The sequence below is a fragment of the Leguminivora glycinivorella genome, chromosome 4, assembly GCF_023078275.1.
Source record: "Leguminivora glycinivorella isolate SPB_JAAS2020 chromosome 4, LegGlyc_1.1, whole genome shotgun sequence".
Lineage (NCBI taxonomy): Eukaryota > Metazoa > Arthropoda > Insecta > Lepidoptera > Tortricidae > Leguminivora > Leguminivora glycinivorella.
In genome coordinates this window covers 17,171,247-17,194,323 of record NC_062974.1, presented here as the reverse complement: position 1 = coordinate 17,194,323, position 23,077 = coordinate 17,171,247, and the positions used below count along the sequence as shown (strand labels likewise).

General features: G+C 37.6%; 2 protein-coding genes across 2 annotated transcripts in view; one reads left to right on the top strand and one right to left on the bottom strand.

Annotated features, from left to right (window-relative positions):
* The window catches only part of LOC125225318, a 182,358-nt gene that overhangs the window by 117,094 nt on the left and 42,187 nt on the right, over window positions 1–23,077 (bottom strand). The window contains exon 2 of the mRNA XM_048128967.1: window positions 13,005–13,455. Coding sequence (XP_047984924.1) covers window positions 13,005–13,124 — 120 coding nt within the window. The 5' untranslated portion in view covers window positions 13,125–13,455. The remainder of the gene's footprint in view (window positions 1–13,004; window positions 13,456–23,077) is intronic.
* On the top strand, window positions 21,015–21,863 carry LOC125225232. Its single transcript, XM_048128841.1, has one exon. The coding sequence runs from the start codon at window positions 21,015–21,017 to the stop codon at window positions 21,861–21,863; it is 849 nt and encodes a 282-aa protein (XP_047984798.1).

Genomic DNA, 23,077 nt, shown 5'->3' with positions numbered 1-23,077 from the left:
GTTTTACTTCTCGTATGTTATCAACGTTCCTAATTATTTATATTTATGCGGTTTTAAAAATTTGAAAAACGCTGTGTAAAAGTTCTTATTAAATTACCATGTACATTCAAGGTACAGTCATGTGAAAAAATATCGTTTCACTCTTTTCACACCGGATGAAAATGCTATGGGGCAAATTTTTGACTAAGATGTGTACCCATATTTTTACATTTGACTTGGACTTTGGTTGAGGTTCGTTTGAACGTCATGAGACAACAAGGTCGATTTCCAATTGCAATAATATTATGTCAGTGACATTTTTTTTTTCAATTCAGGAAATTCATTTACAGGAATCCTCGCCAAACTGTAACGTTTGAATTGCTCTGTCTACATATGATACTTACGTCATGCCATGTGTCAAGTCAACCTTAATAGCGATCGTTAGAGCTCACAGAAACTTTTGTCAAAACTGGCAGACCACTTTCTTGGCCCACTGTACGTAGGTACGAGTAATAAAGGAAGAACAGTATGTTTCCCTACTTAGCGACAGCAAATATCCAGCAACGATGTTGCGCGGATCCTGACAAATTATTCTAAGGTATTTTAAGCCAACTGTAATTATACTACGTATGGAACAACTAAGCAATTCTGTTGCATTTAGATCAGCGCCATCTTCGTCGGCTTTACTAGTACGTACTTAAATGTTTATGGATTCTAATAAACGGTTTATGTATGGAAACAAAACAAACAAATAATCAATCATTTAGGTATTCGCAGAAAAATAGTATAGATTACATGTTGGAATTACAACATGCTGAAATAAGGCCATTCCTTGGAAAGTAATTATTTTATGGTACCCAGTCTTATATAAATGTATTGTCTCTGTACAAATAAATCTTACTCTGATTTATTATAATTTTATTTTGTTAATTTCGAATATCAATAAATATGGTTATCGAAAATACCTATATGAAATATGTTTGCGCTGATAAAATAATTAATGATAACAATGCCGTCTTCTACTTACCTTTTTTTCTGCAAATAATTGAAATATTGGTACAATTTAATTAAATAAAATTAGGTTCCTAAGTAGGTACATTTTATTTTATCACTTATTAACGAACGCGAGTCAATCTGGAGCGTTTAATTATGCATAAAGTATGAGACAAAGTGTCAAGTCAAGTGAGTTGAGAACTTTCGGAAGTGTATGTATCTATAATGAGGCCATCTGAGCTTCTCTCCATAATCCAGTCATTGCGTAAGTTAGAGATAAAGCTTTTACATAAGGTACAGCGGGGCAAATCTCGACTGGGGGACAAATGTAACTGGTCCATTATTTCCATGTTTTACAATCTCTGCATTACTAAAATAGAGTGTCCACCGGTTATACATATATGGTAGGCGTGTTCAGTGGATACATGTAGAACTCAACATCATAGAATATGGAAAAAATGGATTAGTTACAATTGGAGGGCAGTCGAGATTTTCCTCGCTGTACCTTATTCAAATTAGGAAGTAGCAGTATTCTTAGGTGCACGTGGATTTTACATTTATACTTGAGACTGGGCTAGACATGATTACCGAGTGGGACCCGCGGAATACCATAGACGGTTTAGGCTGGGGTTCGGGCAGGCCAAAAAAGAGATGGTGGGATGACTTGGACGCATTATACACAAAATCGTGGACGGTCGAGTGAAAAAAGCGAAGCCTTTTCCTCACCAGTGGAACACTAAAATAGTCGAAAATAAAAATATTGAAAAAAGGCAGGTGAAAATAATATAATATGGGTGATATAGATTGGGACGTCAAATCAGGACGAATTTGTTTGAAAATAACCTTGTGACACTACAGCACAAGAAGTTGGTATATGGATTTTCTTCTAAATACTCTTCTAAAAGAATGCGGCATAGGTTTAATATTTGTTCAAATTTTATTCGTGTAAACTGTGTGGTAAGATATCATGCTTCCATCTTTTAAATATAGGTCCTTATAGATAAGAATACCTACTTATATCTTTTGCGAATTACGTTTTTCAACACAATGCAAACCTACTGTGTTCTTATGAATTACGGGATTTAGTTAAATATTGTCTCACCTACTTAATCTATCGCATTAAATTAACCCTTAATGGAAGAGCTATTTATTTGGTTTGAAGCATTTAGGCCCATACGACCCATCATTTAAAAAGGATTTTCATATATTTGTACTGCATAATACGTAATCTCTCTTTCCTTCAGTAATGGGTGTTTTTTATGATTTTTGCATGCAACATTAAATGTTGCATAGAACAAATTTTGTTCTTACTTAAATGTACTAAATATAAAAATACATACGGGTGAAGGATCTGGGCGTAAAAGGAAACTATTAATGGTGAAATTACCACGAAAATATATATTTAATTTAAATGAAGATTTAAGCACTATCAGTTTAGAAACTGTAAAAAATGTGACGGCATTAGTCATGGAAACAAACGTTAACGTTTTACCTAACTTGTTCTTCGCGTGTTTATGCATCCATACTAATATTATAAATGGAAAAGTGTGTGTGTCTGGTTGTTTGTCCGTCCTTCACGGCAAAATGGGGCGACGAATTTTCGTGATGTTCAAAGTGGAAATAGTTGAATGGATGGAGAGTGACATAGGCCACTTTTTGTCTCTTTCTAACGCGAGCGAAGCCGCGGGCAAAAGCTAGTACAGAATAAATAGGCTTATTTTATTTAGTTCACTAAAAGCAGATCCGTTTTGCAGGGTTCGAGGATATATATCAATGGATATATATCAAGATATATATCCGATATATATCGGATATATATCCAGCGGGGTTCGACGATATATATCAATGCATATGAATATCCGATATTTATCATTTGTTTATAAAATATTGCAATACAAAAATGGTTTAAAAAAATGTAACATTGTTAAAAATATAGTTTTTAGTGTTTGTTACTGTTTTTCTACTAAATGTTATGTTTTTAGTAGAATATTCTTTATCTAAAGTTGTATTCATAAATAATGCAACAAAATATTAATATGCCTTCCATACAAAATGGATATACTTATATCAAAGTTGATATATATCATAAATATCCGATATTTTGATATTTATTATAAATATCGGATATTTTCGAACCCTGCCATTTTTAACCGCCTTCCAAATCTCAAAGGAAGGGGTTATCAAGTCGTCTGTATGTTTTTTTTTTTTATGTTTGTTCCTCGATATCTCCGTCGTTACTAGACCGATTTTGAAAATTTTTTTTTATTGAATGTATATGCATACAGATTAGTCTTATGATGGGATCCTGGAGAAATCGAGGGAACTCCTCAAATCTGAAAGGCATACATAAATGGTGATTTTTGTGTTTTTAAAGGAACAGCATGCATTTACGTACGGAACAGTGACATTTGGTGCAGTGGAACTCCTGATGATGGTCAGAATGGAACTCCTCAAATCTGAACGGCACACTTATAGTGACTTTGGTATTTTTATAAAAACAGCATGCACTTACGTCCAGAACATTGATATTTGGTGCAGTGGAATTACTGATGATGGTCAGAACGGAACTCCTCAAATCTGAACGGCACACTTATAGTGACTTTGGTATTTTTATAAGAACAGCATGCACTTACGTCCAGAACAGTGACATTTGGTGCAGTGGAACTGCTGATGAAGAGTGAGCCGCCCCTGGTTAGAGTTCCGTTCTGATAATCATTCTCATCTGTAAGTACTTCAGAATCATCCAGATTTCAAAATTGGTTCATAAATGACGGAGATATCGAATAACAAACATTAAAAAATATACAGACGAATTGATAACATAATCCAACATTTGAAAGTATTTATCACCAGAACCCCAAAAGAAGGCGGTTTTTTTTTCTTAAAAATTATGTATGTATATATGTAACAATGGATAAGTCATTTAATAAGGTATAAATAAATTTGTAGGTATGCGTTTTTTACCTACTCCTTTAGCTTTGATGTAGGTATGTTTTCTTGTGAATAAACTTTCCTTGAACAAGCACTTGAGCATGCAAATTGACTGCAGGTAAGTTTAGTGGCCAAGTCCGAAGTATTCTGGCGTCGTAACTAACCGTGAGAACAGGAAGTTTTCTTTAAACTTCATTTTTGCATGTATTCAGTCAATTTCAAAGTTTTGAACTATACGAGTACTTCGGTGCTGAAATCATGTGTCTGATAGGAAAAGAAAACATAGACTTAGTTACGATATTTAGATACACTAGCTTTTATTAGACTTATATTGACCGGGGGACTAGCTTTTGCCCGCGGCTTCGCTCGCGTTAGAAAGAGACAAAAAGAAGCCTATGTCACTTTCCATCCCTTCAACTATGTATCTTCACTTAAAAAATCACGTCAATTCGTCGCTCCATTTTGCCGTGAAAGACGGACAAACCAACAGACACACACACTTTCCGATTTATAATATTAGTATGGATTTTATAATATTAGTATTGGATTGGACCTACCTACATGTAATATTATTTTTACATTAATTTCGACAATTTTAATTTTCATATCACGTGAAAATAATGTACAACCAACCTCAATAGGTATTGTATGTTTGAGATCAGACTACTCTTTTGAGATTTAGAGAACCATTAAATAACTTAAGAAGTATCAAAACCATACATATTTATAAAGGTCCTGATCAGCAGATGGCCGACAACATTACGCAAGGAAGTTCCGATGTCAAACATTATGTCGTTTTAATTTATACCCGAGCAATCCCAATCCCGGGAACCCTCCTCCCTGTCACGGCCACGTGTCTACTGTCCAGGTATTAAGGAGAAAATTGTAAAAAACCAATCTGCGCTCCATTTTCCCTTACTTATGAACGTCGGGTGCGAACGGGATTTGGTGGAAAAAATACCCTTTATAATTGGAAACTACCTTTTATTTCTTTTCATTGCCTTAATACCGCATTTAGTTATGGCATTTTTATAAATTTTAAACGGATTTCTTTAGTTATTCCACCCGAAAAAGATAGAAAAGCGGTTACATTATTTAGGATAAGACGCTAAGATGTCAAGGAGAAAAAATATACGCGTAAATAATCTGTTATTTGGAAGGACTCCAATAAAACTAAGTAGAAAGAAATGAAACCTCATTTCTCATTCACAAAGTTTCACTATAAACACTGGAAAATTGATACCTACAGAGACAAAACTACTAGCAGAAACAAAGCACAAAGTTGTTATCTGAAACGCAGAACACGATTTAGAATACTACGAAAAGTTTCAACGATCAAAACTAACTTTTGGTGAGTAAATAGGCTGTTAACTTGTGTGACAAATGAAATGATCGTCTAAAAGCAAGAACCTGTTTTCTTTCGCTAAAGTTCAAGAATAAAGCAGAAATAATTTTGTTTACGGCTTACGGCGCTCTTTACTTCGGAAAATCTTATTGCACAGTAACATTTTGATTTAACAGTTGGGCATATGAATAAGATATTGTTTGTGTTTCCGGATGAATAGAGTATAGGCAAGCGTGGAGTGAAAAGCCGGGGCTGTATAACAGACGGTAAACAAAATATTACATCCTGTACTTTCAGCTCGGTGGGTAATTTGTAAACGCAGTTTTGAGCAATGTTGCAAGCGGCTACCAATAAGAATAAATGGCTGTCGTAGGTACATAAATATTGTAACAAAAAGTTCACTGAGCCAAAACTATTAGGTACTTATGTATGCTAATTGACTTAACAGGGCCCATTTCTCAAACAGTCTCTTTCCAATTTGTCACATTAGACATTGACTACCACTTGTAAATTGTAACTTGTAGCTTCGAGAAATGGGCCCCAGGTATATTACAAATCTTGTTAAAAGTCTAAGGTGTACTGACCCTAAACCGATTATTTGTCTCACATCCCCTAGTCTATGGAATAAAACTCCAAAACCGCGCTAAAAATACCGAGACTAAATTGAAGAAACAATCGCAAATACGTAAGTACCTTCTCTCTCACCACGCCAACACTGAAAACAAATAAAAGTTCCCTTTACACGCGACGCACGTCCTCATTCTGCTTCTCAGGCAAATAAATCTTAATGAAATATACTGTTTAAAGATTCTTCCACTTGTAAACATCTTGGATACGGACCACATCCTCAAACCATATTATTGGTATTGTACCTACTGTTTGTTTGTTTATTTCTTTCGAACGTTACCATCGCATTCTTGGTTTAGGAACCATTGCCGTTTGTGACAACCTACCTCTGTGACAACCAGCCCCGGTCTCTTCTACTTTGTAGTGTTTTATATCTAATATTCTTATTTCTTATTCCTAATATTCTTATTTGTTTTATATTTAATATTCTATAGTTACCCATGAAATTATATCGTAGTCGCTCCGTGGTGTAACGTAGTTATCTCTCTTTATATCGCTCTTCCGTTTAGGCACACCTCGGACACTGGCGATCAAATATATGAAAGAGGCGCGTTCCTAGCACACAGTCTAAGCTCGTGTAGGTGAACGCGTACTATGCTTGTATGAGTGAAATATGACTGTGAGGTAACCGAGAGGGGGTGGGCGGCACTTTCAGCGGGGAGCGGGAGTGGCCATACTGTACGATAGTACTCTTTATTATACTGTAGTTTAGGCTCGACAGATCCAGAGTACGTAGCCAAATGCACAAACGATGATCGTTATCGTAGCTAGCTATCCTTCGGTATTGGCGCGACAGAGCCAGACTGCATTTCGATCGGCGTCTAGTGTCAACGAGTGTCATTTCGGCTAGGTCGGCAGTTCCGTCAACGATTGAACTTTTGGTTAGAGGGCCTGGGTTTCCTATACTTGTTCTATTTTTAACATATTGGTTCCCGTTATATTTTTAGTTTGATTATTATTTATATCATCTGATATCCCTTCAGGTGGCGAAATCCGGGAGCCGACCGCACGTAAAGTGGCAGGTAACCGGGAGCCGGACTTGAAATAAAAAGCTGTTGAGTGGCAAGGATACCGATAAAATGACAGAAAAAGTTTACCCTTGAGTGGCGGGGCCCTCACGGGTGGTCATCGCGAATGTCACTTGTGTTACAAAAATTATAATTTCTCAAAAAGTGTAGGGATGTTGTGCATAAACCATATATCACTGGATTCATTATGAAACGGCTAAAATCATTCCATAGCAAAAAAATACATTCCATTTATGTGAATTTTGCTAGACTCGATCAAATATCAGGTGGCTACGTTTTCCACTTCCATGTATTAAAATAACTTTATTTAGGAAAACAAACAGTAAATTGTATAAAAAAGTAATTCAGGGACTTAAATATACATTTATTTACACTTATATCCCTTTTTTTAACATATTACAGTACAATTTTTGCAAAAAAGACGGTTTTTAAACACGTGTCTCAAATATGGCAGGCGGTTGGTCCAATCAAATTGGGTCATATTTCAAGCTGTTTTGAAGTTGAGGGTGTTGGACCTTTACTGAATGCCGTCCTTGTTTAGTGACGAATGGTTCGTGCAAGTGTGAGGAAGCTAGATACAGTTTTAGACGGTTTTATTTATATATTTAGGTATATCGTCGCACGGGGTCCGGGAGCCGGTCCCTGCCACTTATCGGCTTGTTTTTCCCAGAGTCCGGCTCCCGGCGCCTGCCACTTAACGGAATGTTTTATAAAACGACCGTGCCACTTATCCCCTATGCAACTTGTAGCTCCGCCACCTGAAGGGATTGATTTATGGGTAAATGTTTGTACCTATAGCTATGATGTATTAAGGGGCCAAGGCCCATTTACTATCAGTTCCTGGATGATAAAGGCCTGTCAGTTATTCGATGCTATCATTTTTTACTGACAGGCCGATATTGTACGGCCTATTGATATCCAGGCAGGCAAGCAAGCGGTCGCGTAGTAAACGATATAATGCCAGGCCGTCCTTTTCGCACTCTTTGTGAATGCGATAGGGACGCACCGATGGGATACAGTTTATCACACTAGTGTGCTACGCCCGCAGGGACCCTTTAGTGTGTATTAAGCTAGCTATACACACTACGTTAAACATTCTAACTTCGCAATATTTGGACACAAGTGACACATTGTACCAGTCGAAACATATTAATCTCAAATCTGGTGACTCGATCGTTAATAAAATCACAAACTATTTTAAGCCGAAAGGGAAAAGTAGAGATGACAAGTTTTTTCGTGAATAATACTAGAGATGTATTAGTTTTGCACCAAAATATAGCGGGGATAATTAACAAAAAAGATGTGTTTGAACTCACACTAGATAATTTATGTAAACAAATAGGGAAAGTAGATATTATATGCCTAAGTGAAACATTTATTAAACTCGGATCAGAATCAAATTTGAAAATTAATGATTATGAAGTAGCAGCTTCATATTCACGTCCCAATCAAAAAAGAGGGGGAACCTGTATTTTAGTTCGGTCTGACTTAAATTACAATGTCCTAGATGTTAAGGAATTCTCACAGGATCATGAATTTGAGTGCTGTGGTGTCGAGATTCCAGTTGTAAACCTTTTAATAATATGTATATACAGAACACCATCATCCAACGTATATATATTCCTTGAGACCATTGATAATCTTTTAAGAAGAGTATGCCGATCAAAAAATAAAAATATCATATTGTGTGGTGACTGGAATATTGATATGATTAAGTCTAACACTCAAAGCAGAGAGTTAAAAAGTATTCTAAGTAATTACAACATTATTAACTACATTACAAAACCAACAAGAAAGACATCCTTCATTGACATAATAGCTAGTAATATTCAAAAGGGAATACCTGGAATACACACTCTCGGCTTATCTGACCATGACACGGGTCAAACTTTATCGTGTAGTCTGAATACAAGAAACAGTTTTGCTAAAAAACCTTTAATATGGTACGAAAAGAAAAGAGACTACAGTGATGATAATATTAGGAAATTTATAAACGCAATCGCAGCACTTTCGTTTGCCGAAGTCTATGAAAAGAATACTACGAATGCAGCCTTTAACGCATTTCATGACTTATTCACATTATTTTATAATCTCTGTTTTCCGTTTATTACAATCAAGCATGTAATTAAACCTACCAGGAACGCATGGATAACAAAAGGACTTCGAAAATGTTGCATAAGAAAAAGAATTTTGTACTGTAAGTATCAATATTCCCAGTCAAATAAAAAAGAAAATCTTAGCCGCTATAAACAATACTGCAAAATTCTTAACAAATGTATGAATGCAGCCCAAAAATCAATAAACCTTAAAAGAATACAAAATGCCAAAAACGTATGCAAAACTTCGTGGAGTATTATAAAAAAAAACATGTTGCTCCACCGCAGTATCTCCTGAAATAAAAGAAATCACCCAAAACAGTATCACATACAATGATCCCTTAGATATCGCAAAACAATTTAACCAATACCTAATAAAATTAACAAACAAAAGTATTAAGAATAGTTCTAATGTAACATCATTAATTGACCAAAACACCCATACCATGTTTTTTTTGCCTGATGATCACTATGACATTTATAAAGCTATAAAAAACCTTAGAAATACTCAGTCTACGGGATACGATGGCATTAATGTCAACATTTTGAAATCTGTTGCGGTTATTATCTCATTGCCTTTACACTATATTATAAATTTGTCATACACAGAAGGGGTATTTCCAGATAGGCTCAAGATTTCGGTAGTAAAACCGATTTTTAAAAAAGGGGACAAATGTGACATGTCGAATTATCGTCCTATCACTTTAATCCCTGTCCTATCTAAAGTTTTCGAACGCTTAGTATATAGGAAAATAATCGACTTTTTAGAAAAGTGTAAGTTAATAACACCAAAGCAGTACGGTTTCCAAAAAAAGAAATCAACAACACATGCCTGTTTTGAGCTGGTACGAAATGTCACCTTAAGTTTAAATGATAAAGCACCTGTGGTAGCACTGATGCTAGACATGAGTAAGGCGTTTGATTTCGTTTGCCATGAAACGTTATTGTCAAAGTTATACAAATACGGCATAAGGGGACAACCGTATCTTTGGCTAGAAAGTTACCTTAACGGACGGAAGCAATGTGTTGAAGTTACAAAACTTAACTCAAACCATGAAAAAGAATCATATAATTCTCCTTACATTGAAAATAAATGCGGTGTGCCACAAGGCAGCATTCTAGGGCCAATTTTGTTTCTATTATATATTAATGATTTACCTAAAGCCACACAAAACGACAGTATACTCTTTGCAGACGATACAACTATCTTAATCAAAGGGGTGAATGGTGATTCTCTATGTCATAATATTAAAAATACACTGACAAATGTCACTCAATGGTTAAATGATAATAATCTTAATGTAAACTTGCAAAAAACGCAGCTGATCCAATTTCAAACATATAAAAGTAAACCACTTGAAATTACTACAGACTTTAATAGCGTGCAACTTAAGGAAACTGATGCTGCAGTTTTCTTAGGTCTACATATTGACAAATATTGCAATTGGAAAGCCCATATTAACCACTTATGTAATAAGCTAGATCGTTTTGTGTATGTTTTGTGGCGTCTACGTTCTATTGTATCCGAAGCGGCAGCAACCGCTGCCTTTCACGGCTATGTATCTTCACAAATTCGTTACGGCTTAATAATATGGGGCAACTCAACCGAAGCAGATAGAGTTTTTATAGCGCAAAAAAAATGTGTTAGATCCCTGTGCGGAGCCCACTATCTAGACAGCTGCAGGCCATTATTTAAAAGAAAAAAGATTTTGCCGTTACCATCCTTGTATATGTATGAAATGTGTAAATTTGTGAAAAATAACATAGAACTGTTTAAAGAAAAAGGCAATGGAAAGCGCCACAAATACGACTTAGAGATACCAACGCAACAAAGGCTAAAACTGTTCCAAAATAACTGCTATTGCATGGCTATAAAATTGTATAATTCAATTCCTGTGTGGACATAAGAATATTAGAAGGTAAGACTTTTAGGAAAAAATTGTACAGTTTGCTATTAGAACATTGTTTCTATAATATAAATGATATAATACGACATTTTAAAATAAATAATCTCTAGATAACGAATTTTGTAAATTGACATTAGCTTTAAAATTTTTTTTTTCTTTACTCATAATAATAATGCATTCTTCTTCTTTTTTTTTTTTTTTTTGTGATGTAAGTGTATTTTATTTGTAAAGAGTCTTATAAGAGCTGTATCGAGTTGTAACTTTGATTAATGACATTATTTTCTTTATTCTTTATTTTATTCTTATTATACATGCAAACATTTTATTTATTTTGTTAGTAGTAGTATGATTAGAACCATTTGACATTTGATTTTTTTTCCGACCATCTTCTGTACTCCTTCTTTTATACTTATATTTGTAATTTAATGTAATAAATATTTGAATGCTGAAAATTCAGCCAAGCATGTAAAGATCTCGAATGTACATATTAACATCTTTATATCACTCGTGTTTTATCAAATAAAGAATTATCTTATCTTATCTTATCTTACGGTACACCTGCCCAGTTTAGTCAAGTGCATTACTCGTAGATACAACGCACCGTGTGTGGCATCCGACTGTTCAGTTTTGTAAACTTCAGACATAGCTATATACATATACGCATACTATACACTTTGGTGTATGGCCCACTTTATAAGGAATACCGCACACAACATTTCGTGTAGGTACCTAGAAACAGCAGGCCTAGCACATGATGGCCGCGAGAGTATGTCGCCGCGAGATAGACTACCTGTCCTTATGTTATTAATACAATTAGACAAAGACGTGTCATCTATCTCGCGGCGACATACTCCCGCGGCCATCATGTGCTAGGCCTACAGGATAGTGCCTACTTAATATGAACCCGCATGTGGCGGAACTAGAATAATAGCGCCCAGATCGTTCACTAAATACCCACGCATCGCAATCTAGATCGGTAAACGCCTTCAGCTAATTGACTCATGTTCACTAATAGACCAATTTGGCGAACGCTATGTACCCGCCATTTATAATGCAAATTCGGCTCAGCTGTTACCGGCGTGTGGTCGTAGGAAAACTGCCATTGATCGAATAAATAATATAACGCCTTGGTTAGGCCGGGTCTGTTTGCGTTCTTGAATAATGTGGAGTCTGCTCGCTGTAATGGCTTTGAAGTACGATTGACGATCGTAAATTGACATTATGGTAATGGTAACGGTATAATTTAATATGAATTGCATACCTAATTCAAACGTGTTATTATAAGATAACAGCCAAAATGCCTGTATGAACATCACTCCTCCAGGTACTCGTACCTACATTGCGTTATTTACAAACCCACGAACTTACGTGTCAAATGAAGCATAATATTTATGATCAATTAAAATTAAACCACATAGTTTTTGAATGATATTTTGGCAACACACATTAAGACCTATCAAGTGTCCTATCTAAGGCACAATGACTGCTTAATACAAGAAACTGTATGAAAAATCTAGGCATTCTAATTTCTGTTCCCACATTTTTATGCATATATAAGTAGTTTTTTAATATATAATTTTAATTTTTTTATGATACCTACCTAAATTCTTTAAAACAACAAAAGATCCCAGCACGCCTTTAACATGATATTTCAGTGTTACTAATATAAACAACATTTTACGATGATCAGCAACGAAGGTCACGAACGTGTATAATAAAAGTACTAAATCTATAAAAGTCTAAATTTATACAACCATAATTTATACGTTACGCTACGCAGAGACGTCTTATTTAGGTAAGAGTGAATGATAAAAGATCTAAAGAACATTTCTCAATTAATAGGCTTAATAGCCTACTCATAACCATAGTAACACGGCTTATGAATTGTTATTTAACCCTGGACGTTGAATAGTTAATATTATTATCTCTAAAGGTACCGTAGACGTCCACAATCCATATGTCCATATAGGAAGCATTGGATGAATCGCATATTGTGTATAAATGTACTTACGTTGCTATAATTAGATGGCATCTGATGGGAATCTTCTGACCACAACTACCAGGGCCACATGACTATAAGAAGTTATCTACTCCATACCTTAGCTGGGTCCTGATGGTTCCCGGTGACGTAGACGGAAGCGCGGCGGCCAAGCAGCGTGCGGCTCACGATGGAGCTACTTCGCCGCCCCGACATGCGATCCTGAGGCACGGGTAACATCTTGGCTGTGTCTTCCGCAGACGAATCACGGTTCCATTGAATTTACACAGTTTCACCATTCATTAAGAAACACTTTTAGCACGCTTGATAATGCTAAGACACCCCGAGATCTGACAAACATGAAACATTTTATTTGTTTCTTTATTAAATTACTATTTGCATGAATTGTAATTTGCTAATCAAATAAACATCACTAAAATCACTTTCCTATACGTCTATTAATTTTGCTTACTAATCTAATTAAGTATTTTCTATAGGCACATTAATTTTACTAGCAACAGCTGTTTGATTTTCTTTCCTTTTGGCATTGTTTCGTATATGCGGCTGATATCTGTAACAAGAAATGATTATAATTAATAATTATTAATAAAATCACTAAAAGATAATATAATAAATGTTCAGGTTGGGTATATTTTAAATGAACTACGACTGAACTATTGTGATTATGTAACTTAAGGTTAAAATGCTCGAGAGGCACTTAAATATCTACTAGTACAAAAAACTTGGTATTTTTTTTACAAAATGAAAATAATTATAATTCATTCAGTCAGCAACTTACATCAGTATTCGTAAAGAGCGAAGCCAGACGAGTGTAATTTCTGAACCGCGAGTCGCAAAATTTCGTTTGCTCAATTGCTTACTGCTGCATTTGGTCTCACACAAACGCCAGTTTGGTACAAGTGAAAATGCATGCAGCCTGGCTTTGCCCTAAAGAAAAACAAAACTTTTTTACTTATTCTCAAGTGTAGAAGCTTTTTTATTCACGAAGTGTCGTTCAGTGTGTACACTTCACCTTTGTACTAACTAACCTTTTACACTACATATTTTATGAGAGGAAAAAAGTTGGTGCATTTTATTAGCACGTTCCCGGTCCTGAGACAAATTGACCTCGCGGTCGAGCGCTCCTGACGGGCAAAATGGTTCGTATATTACCTCCTGACGGCACCTACAACTTTTGTATTAAGTGTACGTGCGAAAAATAAATTAGGTAGGCGTGCGTATCTCAACTTGACTAACTTGTAACGATCCAGAATCTGTGCTTAGTCTACAGAACACTTTGGCCACATTAGGTAAATAAATGTGGATCAAACCAGATCTTTGCGAATGATGTATTAAGTACAAACAATTACATACTTACTTATAATTTACTACTATAAGTAGACAGTTTATAAAATACTTAAAGATAATTGCGTGATAGATATTTTTATGACAGTATGTACGTATGTAAACACTTTATTGTACATAAGACAAGTTAGGACATAGAAATACAGTATAGTTATGGTGTACAAAGGCGAACTTATCCCTGTAATAACATTAGGTACCATAAAACTATACCGCATTGCGGTCACCTGAATTATTTCGGAAAATGTCAAAGTCTGGCCGCATTTTCATACGCGACGGTAATGCCGTTAAGAGTGTCACTCTCACTCAATTTATGAAAGTCACATTGTAGTTGGATATTATGGAATTTAACATGACGCGTTGTTAGAACCCTAAAGAAACATAATTATGCATTATTCCTGTCAAGGTTACTTATTTCGGTTAGGTTTGGCTTACTTAGTACCTTAACCTATTTCATCAATTAGGTATTGTATAAACCTATTTCATCTTTTTTAGGGTTCCGTAGTCAACTAGGATCCCTTATAGTTTCGCCATGTCTGTCTGTCCGTCCGTCCGTCCGTCCGCGGATAATCTCAGTGACCGTTAGCACTAGAAAGCTGAAATTTGGTACCAATATGTATATCAATCACGCCGACAAAGTGGTAAAATAAAAACAGGAAAAAAATGTTTTGTTAGGGTACTCCCCCCTACATGTAAACTGTGGACTGATTTTTTTTTCATTCCAACCCCAACGTGTGATACATTGTTGGATTGGTATTTAAAAATGAATAGGGGTTTACTAAAATCGTTTTTGATAATATTAATATTTTCGGAAATAATCGCTCCTAAAGGAAAAAAAGTGCGTCCAATCACAAAAGTAGAACTTTATAAAGACTTTCTTGGAAAATTGTTTTGAACTTCATAGGTTCAGTAGTTTTTGAAAAAAATACGGAAAACTACGGAACCCTACACTGAGCGTGGCCCGACACGCTCTTGGCCGGTTTTATTTTTACTCCAGTCTGTCACAAGGTTTATAATTCGCAAGCTTGTGCAAAGCATAGGTTAGTGCGTTTTCACATTGTCCGATCCGATATCGGATGTAGGGAAATCGGTCCGACATCCGAATCATCCGATATCGGATCGAATATTATGAAAGCGCACTTACAGTTACATTCAATCCAGCATATCAATCACATACCGGAATGTAATGAAACTCGCATTCGGAGCTATCCCGCACTGTGTAAATGGACCCTAATTTTATGCCCAGGAGCAGTCAATTTACATAACGTACCTATTTAATTCAAGCCCTGCATATCTGTACATGCAAATTGCAAATCTAATTACAATACGGGATTGTAGGACCAACTATTGATATTGACTATGTAAATCGTGATTAAAGACATGGAAACTACCACATATCATGTCTACCTTCGTCGTGCCCATTGTGATTCATGATGGACTTGGTTTCGTGAGCGATTGTAACTATATACAAGGACCATTCTAATCAGCGTGCGTAGCCGATTGGCACAAACGCTCACGAAGCGCTCACGAAACGAAACGCTCATAGATATCTATCTCTATCGCTCTTGCGTATTGGCGCGACAGAGCCAGACTACCTTTCTGCAGCGTTTCGATTTCGTTTCGCGTCGCAGAAATGCCATTCGGCTACGGGGCCTGTGTGCGTAGCCGAATGCACAAACGCTTCACGAAACGCTCACGAATCGTGAGCGACTCGTGAACGAATCGTGAACAAATTGGGAGCGAAGCGTGAACAAATTGTGAGCGAATCGTGAAGCGTTTCGGCATTCGGCTACGCACAGGTTATGATGAATGATTGGAAGAGGTTACTGACATGAACTTTTTCAACTGAAACGTTCTCATCTATAAACGGTGATATAATTAAAAATAAACGTGTCGCATAACTTCAAAACGGGGTAAATCCATTCTGCTGTAAGGTTGATTATCTTTCAGATCATATTATATTTTTTATATATATTCAACCTTAAAGCAGAATGGATTTACCCAGGTTTGAAATTAAGCGACACAAACTCTATTATCCAAACGATTCGACTGAAATTTCAATGGTTTAAAATGATAAGTATGGTCGGCAAAACGAGGCTGACGCATGACGACATTCGGGTCCTATCCGAGACGCCAGACGGTAGTTTCGTGAAATCTTATGCATAAATTTCGCACTCTGCATTAAATAGAACCTTGCCATTAAGTTGTAACTTCATGAAAAATTCTGAGCATAGATTTTGTATTTTAACTATAAAACTCCCGTGAGACTCAGATATACGTACTTGGGCCATTTTTTTAAAGTTGTCCACCCCACTTTTTTTGTAACATGGGTACTTTTTACGCGATTCACTATCAAAATCGCGAGCTCTTTCGATCCTGATAGGAGAAAAAAAAATATCCCAAGATTTCCATACATTTTTCAAACCTTCCATGCCGTTACCACCATACAAAATGTATGAAAAAATGGTAACGGAATGGGAAAAAACCTCGGGACACTTTTTTTCTCCTATTAGGATGGAAAGAGCTCGTGATTCTGAGTGGAAAGCACATACAAATTTCCAAATCCAAAAAAAAATACTGGGGTGGACAACTTTGAAAAAAATGGCCCACTTACAATATTTTCAACGGGTTACTCACGTTTTTATTCAAGTCAAAATAACGTTCGACATGTTACTCTTTGAAAAAGATCCTCGGAAATGGATCGAAACATATCGAGCGTATTTCGACTTGAATAAATACGTGAGTAACGCGCTTAAAATATTGTAATTATAGATTCTGTATGTATATTTATTTTATACCTATCACGGAAAATAAGAAATATACGTCAGACAGATAGGGTAACAGGCCCCGTAGGCGAATGGCATTTCTGCGACGCGAAACGAAATCGAAACGCTGCAGAAAGGTAGTCTGGCTCTGTCGCGCCAATACGCAAGAGCGATAGAGATAGATATCTACGAGCGTTTCGTTTCGTGAGCGTTTGTGCCATTCGGCTACGCAGTACGCACGCTGGTTACCTAATTAATTGTTAATTGGACAATGCTTAATCAAATTACAATGGCAATCCATAAGTTTGTATCTCGCAAAACTAGTAGGTTAACTTTTTTTTAAAGTAGGTACCTGTACAAACAGTGTCAAAGAAAGGTCATATTTTATCCTCTACTGCTTCTAAACCTTGACGAGATTTTACGGTCGTTAACCGAATTCGCAATAAAAATCTTTCTCTCCGCTTTGCCGACTAATATAAATCACGAGTATATGAAACCTTTCATATAATTTAAGTAATATCAGTAAACCTACAATCTAAACATAGGCCCAAAAAAACATGTCTAGTCTAGTCCTTGTGCCGAATGCACTAACGGCTCAGCCACGACATTGGTCTAAACGCGACAGCGGTGAGCGGCGGCCATACATTGGAGTGAGACACAGCGATGGGACTTTTCATTCGCACGTATGGCTGCCGCTCAACGCTGTCGCGCTTAGACCAATGTCGTGGCTGGGCCGTAACGCTCACGAAACGCTCACGATAATATCTCCTGAGTATTGGCGCGACAGAGCCTGACTACATTTCTGCGGCGTATCAGTGGCGTTTCGCGTCGCAGAAATGCCATTCGGCTACAGGGCCCGTTTTTTTGAAAAATGAGATTTTAATCACAAAATGTGGAGAATTAATGAATTATTAGTTACTCTGTCTATTGTCATTGTATTTATAAATAGGTACATACATACCTACAATCACGTCGGTATCCCTTAAAAGGGTAGGCAGATCAAATGAACTACTCAAGTTTCAGTGCCACTCTTGGCAAAAAGGAGTTGAAAGAAAACGAAACGAAATTGTATTTACAAATATAACTAATTTTTTCTCACTAAAGGTACAAACACCTCTATACGATAATATTAGGGTTGATTAATATCTACTGACATCGTTATTTCAAACCGCGATAACCGACTACTTAGACAAGTTTTTTTCTTGGTTGGTGAATTCCCTTCAAATTACCCCTGCGCTGTTACAAAATTTCGCATTGACTATCATAAGCAACGATGTTTAAGTGTCATAAATAAAGTAAAGCGTGCACTTAGCCCACAGAGCGAAGGTTCGCGAGTGAAATGTTTTTTTTTTCTCTAGGTTTTGCGAGCCCCACAAATGGGCCTGAAAGCTTCCGCACAGCTCATTTGGTGCGGATTTTGCTCCGGCAGGGTTAAGTAGCGCTGCCAGCGACGCACGAGCGCTTGCCAAATTTGCAATGTTGGTATTACGTGGAGATAATGTTTTAGTATGGGCTTCGGAAATAAGAACGTGATTAAATGGGCCATTTGTAAAGATGACAGAAAAACGTATTTATAACGGTGGTGGTTCTGATAATCATAGATTTGTCAGAGAATAGATAAAAATTGTGCCAGCAGAATACGTACGAATATTATCTTATGATGAATGTCTTTTTCACGTAACAATCAGGCGTATTTTTAATTTATAGGTATGAACATTTGGTAATATTCCTATACATATAATTCAAATTTAATTCTTATTTAATTAGAAATCAGGATCCACAAATAATACGATTAATAAAGAAATTGCAATGTCTGTAAGCGTAATACACACCTAAGTTAATGTAGATATTAAGCTTCTGTATCTGTACCGTTATTTGAAGCCTATTTATGTAATATATTGAGAGAGAGCGATACTCTTTGCAGATTCATAGCGGTTCACAGCAGGTACCTACAGCTGAACACCTGTAAACAACTTGCAACTCTAATTTTACGATTCCGGTTATGCAAATTTTGGGATCATCAGTCATTTAATTTAGCATTACAACATTTCATAATCGATAGTCAAACGCTTTCAAACTTCATCAAATCATCACATTATTATGCGACCGCTGACTCTCAACCCTTAAAACTCATCGTTTTACAAATTGCCCTGAACGCCATCATAAAAATAATAAACAACCTTAAAACCGCTAAAAAAAATGCTCATATCATCCATCCAACGCCAATTACTTCCAGCGCTAAACATCAAACACTGCGAGCGTCACAAGCAGCGCCCTCGTTAAACTCCCGAACCGCCGGACCGTCCACCCAGCCTCGGTCCGTCCGGCCGGACCGTCCGGTGTCCGGGAAGGCGCAAAAATAAACACGTACAAATAAACGACTCCCTTACACTCCGACTTCTTCGTTGACTTCGGAATAAAGGGATACGAGCTCTTCATGCGAGATTGCGTGCGATGTTTGTGTTTATTTTTTAGGCAGATAAAGGTTGGTTAGTAGTAAATTCTGAATGCTGGATGAGAATATAATGTAAAAACCTGTCAGCCGTCAGCATTTATGCTTCGCGACAATACACTAGACTACTAGAAGAAAAATAAAGTGACGATGATAGATTATTCTTTCACGTGAAAATAAGGTCGCCCCAAATAGTATCTACTTAAAAGGATAACACTTTCCACATTATGTACTAGAGAAATATTTAACCAAGGTATTTTAGGTATTTTAAATGAGCATAAAAGTACATACCTATATGTTTTATTTAACCGTTGCATATGCATGCATAGGCAAGGCTATCAAAATCATGCACTGCCACGACCTGCCTCTAGTAAATATGTAATTATCTTCTGTCATAAAAGATGAATTATGACGCATATAACAATATGGCTTTATGCTGAAGCGAGTACATTACGCAACATAAAATTTAATTTTAATTTTATAGCCGCTGTACGAGTACTGAGTAAATAGGTATAATAAGTAAATAACATTAATTTACGTATATTACGAACGGAAGAATAATTTGTGTTAAGTAAAATATATAAATTACAGCAATACATTCCCTATCCCCAACTGTAAAGATAATTAATTAAATAGTAAGTACACTGTTTAAATGTATAATGACTGTATATTATTAAACCGCAGTTAATGGCAGGAAGCATGGATTGAATTAAAAGCCACAATTCGACGCTGCCGGACCCAGCAGATTATTCCCAGAGCTTTCTCCTTAGTATTTAACCCATTAAATATATTGTTAATAAATAATCAACGGCTTTCATCTGTGGCGACAGGTGTATTAAATATATTGTTTAAATAAAATATGCTGTTACGCTTCGCGCGACGCAAGCGCGGCGTTAAGGTACTGCCTTATCGCTCGGGCCGCTCCGCCGCAGATCGGCGGGCGAGCGCGCTTTCGTGTGCGCTCGGAAATCCCAGCCAGTCGGCAATTTATCACTCTCGAGGCTGGACGCATGCGCTCGCGCCGCCCGAGCTAACGGTTAATGCTTACGCGCCGACTCGCTTGCATTATAATATTCGGTTTGCTTGTGCGCCGCTTAATGCTTTAAGCTTACGCCTTTAATGTGTGCTTTCTTTATGTACTTTTCCTATCTTCTGTGCTATTTCTGACTTCCTCTTTTTCTATACTGTGCTGTGCTTTGTACTCTTATTTTCTCTACTTGTGCTTGTGACTCTTGTGTGCCGTTTATTTGACAATATAACTTATTAATGTGGAACTAGCTTGTTTTACTTATCTCGCTAGGCTAGTTCACCACATAATTTGGTGACCTCTGTTGAATTGGACGGTTGTGTAACGGACGTTTTAAGATTTTACCGTATAACGGACATTTTTAAAATTTTGCCGTGTAACGGTTATTTTTCAATTTTAATTTATAACGAACGTTTGTGTTTTAAATTTTAACAGACATTTTTATCGTTTTATCTTTTAACAAGCATTTAGTATTGAGATCAGTTTTAAGTTTTTATAGACGTTTTACAATTTTAAATATCAAAATGTCTGATACCGAGGTTGAGACACCTAGAAGGCCGGTGCAGGCCCCTGGGGTGGGGGCCGGCGCTGGTGAAGCAGTGAGTCACATTAGCGTAAAACCGCCGCCGTTTTATCCGGATAAGCCGACTATGTGGTTCGCACAGCTCGACGGCCAGTTTAATTTGACCAAGATTACGAGTGACAGTACCAAGTTTTATCACGCCATATCGGTTTTGGAATATAAGTACGCGGTAGAGGTGGAAGATATTATTACCAACCCGCCGGCGAGTGATAAATATGGTACACTTAGAAGAGAGCTCATAGCTCGGTTGTCGAGTTCTAAGCAGGAGCGTTTGAAACAATTGATGTCGAAAGAGGAGCTCGGCGACAGGAAGCCGAGCCAGTTCCTGCGGCATATCCGGAGTTTAGCGGGTGCGGATTATCCGGATGACTTTATCCGGCACTTGTGGATGAGCCGGTTACCGACGGTGCTACAGAGTATTGTCGCTTATCAGGACAACTTGCCCTTGGATACGGTAGCCCAGATGGCGGACAAGGTGCATGAGGTTACACCGCCGGGACCCGGTTATCAGGTGGCTGCGGCTTCAGCATCTAGCGTTCCAGTTTCTGTAATCGACCAGTTGCACCAGAAAATCGACGCGTTGACGTCGAGGCTTGACGCGATGTCCACCTCCCGGGGCCGTCAAGGTCCGCCCCGGTCGAGGTCCCGCGGCAAGCCACGGAACCGTTCCCGGAGCCGTTCGCGGGCGGGGAAGCCCAGCGGCGACGGCCAGCGCCTATGCTGGTACCACTACAAATACGCGGATAAAGCAGATAAGTGCCTTTCCCCCTGCGCGTACTCAAAAAACTAGTTAGTCGGTCGCTCGTAGCGACCAGTGAAGGTGTTCCAGTGTCGAAGCGTTTATTTGTTACCGACGCAAAGTCGAAAGTGCAGTTTTTGGTGGACACCGGGTCCGATTTATGTGTTTACCCGGTTAGTTTTTTGCGTGCGCATCGTCGTCATTTACAAAAGACTGATTATGAACTGTATGCTGCTAATAACACTGCTATTAGTACTTATGGCTGGCTAACTTTAGCGCTTGATTTTAATTTACGCCGTATGTTTTGTTGGCGTTTTGTCATTGCTGATGTGAGCAAACCTATTATCGGAGTGGATTTTCTCTCGTTTTATAGTTTGCTTGTCGATGTTCGCTATGCTCGTCTAGTCGATGGAATAACTTTGCTCTCATCAGCCGCTGTAGATGCTTCAGCTTGCGAGTGTGCGCAAATCAAGGTCATTACTGGCAATGTGCCATTTCATGCCCTGCTTGAGGAATACCCGGACATTATTAGGCCTGCCGGTAATCCTCAAGAGCGTAAATGTAAACACCAGACGCAGCACTTTATTAAGACTACGCCAGGTGCGCCTGTGTTTTCAAGGCCACGGCGTTTGGCACCGGATCGCCTCAAAATTGCGAAACGGGAATTTGAGGATATGGTACGCTCGGGTATTGCGCGACGATCGGAGAGTCCTTGGTCGTCCCCGCTGCACTTGGTACCTAAAAAGGACAATGGCTGGCGTCCTTGTGGCGATTATCGCGCTCTTAACGCACGGACTGTTCCAGATAGGTACCCAGTGCGGCATATCGCTGATTTCTCGCATAACCTTTTTAAATGCAAGGTTTTTAGCAAGTTAGATTTAGTGCGCGCGTACAACCAGATTCCCGTCGCGCCTGAGGACGTTCCAAAGACGGCGATCACGACTCCTTTTGGACTTTTTGAATTCCCATTTATGAGTTTTGGTTTGCGCAACGCAGCGCAAACCTTTCAGCGGTTTATGGATGAAGTCCTTAGGGGTCTTGATTTCTGTTTTCCGTTCATCGATGACGTTTTAGTAGCCTCCGCTGATGACACTGAACATGTAGCTCATTTGAGAGCCGTTTTTGAGCGTTTCAATGAGCACGGTATTTTGTTAAACGCTAACAAATGTGTATTTGCGGTACCTGAAGTAGAGTTTTTAGGCTACCTGGTTTCGTCGGAGGGTACTAAGCCTATAGGAGCTAGGGTTAAGGCTATCCAGGACTTT

Bases quoted from the DNA above. Each gene is read 5' to 3' on its own strand.
- LOC125225232 (XM_048128841.1), top strand. From the start codon at position 21,015: ATGTCTGATACCGAGGTTGAGACACCTAGAAGGCCGGTGCAGGCCCCT.